Source organism: Phalaenopsis equestris, unplaced genomic scaffold (genome assembly GCF_001263595.1).
Source record: "Phalaenopsis equestris unplaced genomic scaffold, ASM126359v1 Scaffold217860, whole genome shotgun sequence".
In the NCBI taxonomy this organism is placed as follows: domain Eukaryota; kingdom Viridiplantae; phylum Streptophyta; class Magnoliopsida; order Asparagales; family Orchidaceae; genus Phalaenopsis; species Phalaenopsis equestris.
The window spans coordinates 20,670-27,427 of record NW_018236343.1 but is presented as its reverse complement, the minus strand read 5'-3'; the positions used below and the strand labels follow the sequence as shown (position 1 = coordinate 27,427).

The 6,758-nt window shown below is 32.5% G+C and overlaps 1 protein-coding gene across 1 annotated transcript in view; it reads left to right on the top strand.

The window, feature by feature from the left end:
* Window positions 1-4,236, top strand: part of LOC110037273 (transcription factor MYBS3-like) — a 12,877-nt gene extending 8,641 nt beyond the window's left edge. The window contains 2 exon segments of the mRNA XM_020741873.1: window positions 3,227-3,435; window positions 3,516-4,236. Of these exon segments, the coding sequence (XP_020597532.1) occupies window positions 3,227-3,435; window positions 3,516-4,079 (773 nt within the window). The 3' untranslated portion in view covers window positions 4,080-4,236.
* Window positions 4,237-6,758: the final 2,522 nt, after the last annotated feature.

Below are 6,758 nucleotides of genomic sequence, written 5' to 3'. Positions count from 1 at the left end.
TATATATATAAATTTATTTATTCAAATTAATTCTTACTAAAATGGACTTATTTTAGAGGGGGTTCACTAGGAGATCCAGATTTGAAAATTTTAGTGAGGGAAATTTAAGTGCCATTTTCAAATTTTATTGGTAGATATTCTACGTTTTCTTTTAGTCTAAGCAATACTTTTTTGTGAGCAAAGTATGGAGATAATGGTTTTTAACATTTTTTCATTACTAGGGTAACTTATATAGTGTTGCTTGGTTTTAGTTTCCTTCACTATGAGAACTTATGTTGCATGATTTTGTGGAAGTGTCTCAATGCACATGGCGATTGGATTCTAACTCGGTTTTTGCCCCAGCTTCTCCCATTACAACCTGTGCCGTCACCCTAGCTCTTGTTCATGAATTTTGCTTCTCCGCAGTCACCTAGCTTAGTTGTCAACTCTCTTCTCTCTTTTACCCTTGCTCGCCAAGTTCTCCCTCCTTTTGTTCATTGCCAACTTACTAATCCAAGGGCACATTATTGCCCCCTTACCATTCCATAGGTTTGTACTTAATTATTTAATAAAGTATTTATCCCCAAAAATTTGTATATTTTTTTAAAGTGGTTCTACTGGACTTGTATAAATTCAGAACAAATAATGAAATAAAATACATATTTTGCAGGAAAACAACTCCAACAAAGATGGTCAATGAAGATTCTTTATGGTGCATCTATTTTAGGGAATTTAATTAACCAAAGATAGATGCTAGAAGCTTAATGGCAAACCACCAAGCAAAAGTTGAACACCACAGGAAGGACAGAAAATTTAGAGATGAATATATATAAAGCATTTGAAAGAAGATAATCAACATAGGATCTTCCGTAGAGTTTCATAAGAAATAGAGAATTTATTAAATTTATTGGTATCATTAGAGAAGACCCTTGCAATATTATTTATTTTTTTACATTCTCAAATATTGCCTTATTTTCTCATGCATTTAAACTCTTAGAAATGCTCAATTCAAGCTATTGGATTATTGAGTCGGGAGACAGTGATCTGACTAATACCTTACAAAGTTATTTCATTTATCTTTCTCATATCAATAAGAAAATTACTATTGGTAATGTATCATTGACAACCATTGCTGATCAATGAGAAAATTGTAAAAAAATATCTCACATTACAAAAGGTCTGCTTGCATATAAATTTTCTACCAATCTATTATTTATCCAAAAACTAAGTATAAATTTAGAACGTAGTCATTCATTCACATTGTACTTGTAGGAATAAGGCATTAGAAGGACAATAGTATTTGCTTAAAAAAAGATGGTCTCTATCCTTTAATTAAATCCAAGTAATCACGAAAATGCCACAGAACCTATCCAATTATTTTTTATTTTAGAAGTTATTAAAACCAATAGATAAAGTAGATGGTTTTAACACTTATGACTTGGTTTTTCTTTTACTTTCGTTAGCCATTTGTTTTAAAAATGCTTGTGCCTTGGTTATTCATTCTTTATTTATTTTAAAATTCTTTTTAATTATTCACAAGAATTAATATGAAAAATTTCATCATGTTATTTTTGAGTTAACAAAATACAAATATAACATTTTTCTAATAAGTGATATAAGGACCTAAAGTTGATTTTCTCTTATTCGTAGTGACATCTAAGGACCATTCGCTATAACCTAATATCTCTCGGGCCTCGTGATCTGTGTCCATTATCTATGATTGCTTGAATCTATCAGAGTTTTATACTAAACTAAAAGTTGCGTCATCATTCCCATTTTTTTCCAATATCGTTAAAAATCAATTTGGTGTTGAAATTAAAAGGGTCATATGTGACAATCCAAAAGAATTTTTGAACTATTCTCACTCATACATCAAAGACAAGAAAAATTCATTTAATTCTCTTATTTGTTTATAATCCAATTAAATTAGGTGACTAAACTAAGGCTTGAATATCTACCAACTTTTTCCAGGGCTCTTATCTTTCAAAAGAATATTCCAAATCAATATTTTTGGGAACCTGGTTCAATAACTGCTCATATTATAAATAGGTTTTCTACAAGGGTTTTCAATTCAGAAGTCCCATACAAGTCCTAATCAAATTCTCATCTCACTCAAACACCTCATTTAAACTTGTTCCCAAAATATTTAAAAATATTTTTTTTATTCCTATACCTTCCCCAATATAGAGAAAGACTGGTTAAATATTTCTTTATTTATTACTCTCCTACATAAAAACATATAATGCTACCATCCCCCTCATAAGAATGGTTTGTTTGTTTGCGGAGACCACTTAATAAATTGCTAAGTACGCAAGGAAGAAAGATTTTTACAAATGAATTTCTTCATATAGGTTGCCCTTCATTATTCCTCACCCTAATCTAAAACCATCCACTTCTGCACATCTCTAGCCTACACTAAACTACATTCTACTCAACCATTACTTGTGTACTTTTCAAAAAAAAAAAAACATAAAATAAAGTACTTTTCAAAAAAAAAAAAAACATAAAATAAAATAAAATAAAATAAAATAAAATAAAATAAAAACCATTACTCATGTAGTTGTGAAGAAAAAAGGCATCTCATTCTACGCAAGTCTAATTAACTAAATTAATTCTTGACACAGAATCCAATGTTTGAACATTTGAGCTGATAAACATAAGTATAAAAAGTTCTAATAAACATCTCTTAAAGTTATTCTTATTATATATCATTTTTTTGCATAATCATTAATCATTCCTTGCTACCTAGCTAGCTTTCATATTATTTTTGTTTCTTGAAATAATTTCAAAGGCTTTAAATAATTTGAATAATTGTAATATTATTTAGGAAGAAATGAAGGGCTTCAGAAGAACTAAAAATATTGGAACTGGCAAAGTTGTAAAAAATAAAAAAAACTGATTGCATGCATATTGTTTTTATCGTAAAATATAAATTTGATGGTTCATTACAAAGGTATAAAGAATGTTTATAGCCAAAGGTTACTCAAGCATATTTAATTAAAGAGTTTGACGGCTACTTCAATTTAGTTCCGAGACTCTTTCAATACCTGCTGAATTTAGTGAGTTTTGAGGACTAATTTTGAACTTTTATAGACTTTGGGACCCCATATTAATCATTTGAGACTATTTTGACACTTTAATTCTCCACCAGATCATTGCTAATTAGATTGGTTTATGACTTTTAAAAAATTGAATATATTAACTAGAGCACCAATCTCTTAAGTTTACTTTCCTGATCATGGTGCAGGCACCCCATGGACTGAAGAAGAGCATCGCATGTTCTTATTAGGTCTGCAGAGGTTGGGGAAAGGAGACTGGCGTGGGATAGCTCGAAATTTTGTAATATCCAGGACACCAACACAGGTCGCTAGCCATGCCCAAAAGTATTTTATTCGCCAAACTAATGCAACAAGAAGGAAGCGACGTACGAGTTTGTTTGATATGGTGCCTGAAATGGTTTGTCAGTCTCTCATTTATTTCCATATCATTCTCATAACGCTGATCTTTCGTTTATTAATGTATTCAATACGTTACAGCCGTTGGATCATGTTATTACCTTAGAAGACCAGTCTTTGGATCATGGTATTACTCTAGAAGACCAGTCTTTACCTCATTCCCCGCCAAACCAGTCTGAGACTGCAAACAATCTGCTTCCCTGTTTCCGCGTCGGTTATGTTCAGGAACCTCAACTTACTGACTTCTCATCAAGCAAGCCCTCTCCAGAAACTAAAGAAGATGTTCTAGTAAATAACATAGCTTTACCACTGGTTTCTACATTCTATCCCACTCTGGTACCAGTGGCCTTTCCATTATGGCCACCAAATCTCTCGACACCTGTAATAGAAGAAGAAACAATGGAAAACCATGAGGTACTTAGACCTACCCCGGTTAATCGCAAAGACCTTACCGGTGCTGATGAGCTTGTCAGCATTTCTAAACTCAGCATTGGTGAAGGAGCTTCCAACCGATTGGAACCGTCAGCCCTGTCGGCCAAACTTCTTGAAACAGCTGCATCACGGCCATCCGCCTTCCACATGAACCCTTCGATGCTGAGGTCTGGTTTGAGTCAGAATGGCGGCAATGTGATCCATGCGGTATGAGATTAAGGCAAGGAAGGTTGGATTTTGTTCTTTTATCTATATATTCTTTTCTACTATCATATAATAATCGTATGGATGGGTTTGATTTGCTGTTATATTATTTGTTTTGATTAGAGTAGGCAAAACACAGTTTCTTACAAGTATGGCTTCTTTTGGAAGTGATCCAATAATGGTTAGTTCTAATATTTTTAATTGATTTGTTGATCATTTATGTTCCTTTCAATATGTACTTTTTCAGCTATTCTTTTGAATTTGTTTTGACCAATCTGACATCCATGATTTCCAGCAGTAAGTGGAAATTTTTTTTGCAAGTAATGGAGCTTCGTATACTTAGATTAGGTGAAATATCGATTATATGAAGAGTTTAGGATACCGCTTGGTTCTTATGCTGCTGCTTCTATCTATGAAGCGGCTTTGTTTGTTATAACTATACTGTATGAAATAAGACCATCGTATTTATAAATCATTACATATGCTCACCATGGGTTTTCTCTGGATGATGGGAGCTTCAATGGAGTGATGAAATAGTAGGATGCCAAATAAGTATTCATTATTATTGCATATAAAATATTATTAGCAAATGTTTGTTGTGATTAATAGGAATGATGGAGGCATTGGATATGTTATGTCCTGAGAATTTAATGTCTATTTTGAAAGAAATTAATTATTGATTCATATTACCAAACAATTTAAAGGTGTTTAATATTTCCAATTGCTCTTCTGCAGATTTAGAGAACATTAATGTCATCTATAGGGAAAAAAATGACATTCATTATTAACTGGAATTTGGATGGAGTATTTTTTTTAGATATGGTGATAAAAGTTTTTATATTAGTCCAAAAAGGATAGTAAAACATGTTGATTGTAATCTTTTATATTTATTTGTTAATATCTTGCTTTTAAATTATATTTTAAAAAATATAATAGCATTATGCAAAAGATTAAAGATATCACTTTCATTATGAGAAAATGTTCTATAATATAATTCCGCATTATGCAAAAGATTAAAGATATCACTTTCATTAACTTTATGGGAAAATGATCTATAATATAATTCTTTATTGGTATAAGTGGGTATAAAAAATTACTATATGTTTTCCCCTGTAATAAATCTAAAGTATTTTTTTATTAAGCTCTAAACATCAAAATTATGATAAAATTTGAATATATTGATCATTTTAGTTTGTATTAGTATTTGTAATCGAATAGTTGCTATTATCTGATTTATTCTATTTGATTAATTTTTATTATTATATTCAATTAGTAAGATTTTCATTAGAGGTTGCAAAGTTTTTCATTCATAACAATTTCATTCAACATCTTTTTTACTATGCATTTATTAGCATTGTGATCAAATCGATTATATTTAAAGTATTTAATTGCACAAATTACCGGAGAGGATTCTTTTTCTTCTTTATTAAATTATTTTTGGATAAATTTTCTTATCAGATTTTATTATCTTTTTGGAGTATTTTTTGTGTAATAATTTTCTTATATGAAGAGTAATATATAACATCAATTGTTTCAATCCCTGAACCTCAAAGTCTAACGTGATTGATATTATATATTACTATTCATCACTGTTCACTCATCTCTTTCTCTCTCTCTCTTGGGCTCTATTCATTGGGTTGTGATTCACAGATAATCGGGATTCAACATTCAAAAAAATGTTGTGAGCGTGAATCATGCCGTAAACAAGAAGAGTAACCCATGAAGAATAAACTCGTAACAGAGACATCTGTAATATGGAGTTCACCAGAGAATTTGTGAACTAACTGATATATGTGTTGAAGGATCAAATGTTGTTTGTCATCCAAGAAATGTTGGATCGAAGAAAAGAGCAGTACCCTAAGAGAGTGCTTACGCCCAACGATTGAAGAGCTCTACAGATCCTTGAAAGAGGAGATTCCTTGTACTTTAATAGTGTTGGGTCGATACCGATTGATTGACACTGATTCAGATGTACAGAGCCACTGAGATAACCCATGAATGCATTTTCTCGACTAATATCTAAGGTCGAGCCTCCAAAGAGGTTTAAATTCCCAACACTAGAGTTCTACAAGGGCAAGATTGATTTGACCAACCATATAGCCTCATTTGAGTCAATTATGTGTCTGTTGAGGATCATTGGCGCACTAAATTGACTTATTTTCTTTGCCACTCTAAGGGAGGCGATCGTTAGGTTGTTTAATGTAATATCATTGAGAGTGATTGCATCATTCACTAATTTCAAGTGAACATTTGTGGTGCGGTTTAGTGCCCAAAAGCCTCATAAAAACTCATAGGCCCTCCTACAGATCCTACAGATCTAACAAGGATAGAATGAGAGCCCTTGGTTGTTTATCTCATCCTTCCGAAATGAGCTATTGGAAGTGTGGGAGTTGGAGCCCGTAGAAGCTCATGTTGCCCTAGCTCAAAGGTTAAAGGAAGAACCCTTCTGGTATGCATTAAAACAATGACAACCAAAGATGCCGATTGAGTTGTTGGAGTAGGCCAACAACCACATATTGGCTCTTCTAGAGCAGAGTCCTCCACCGTCTCGCGCAGGAGATGGTCCTTTAAGGAGACAGGTGGAGACTAAGTCATGATTCACATCCTTCTGCCTTTCCTCCCTATGAGGACACTTGGTCACCTCGAGACCATAGGATGACCGACAAAGCATAACTGGCTCGATATCTT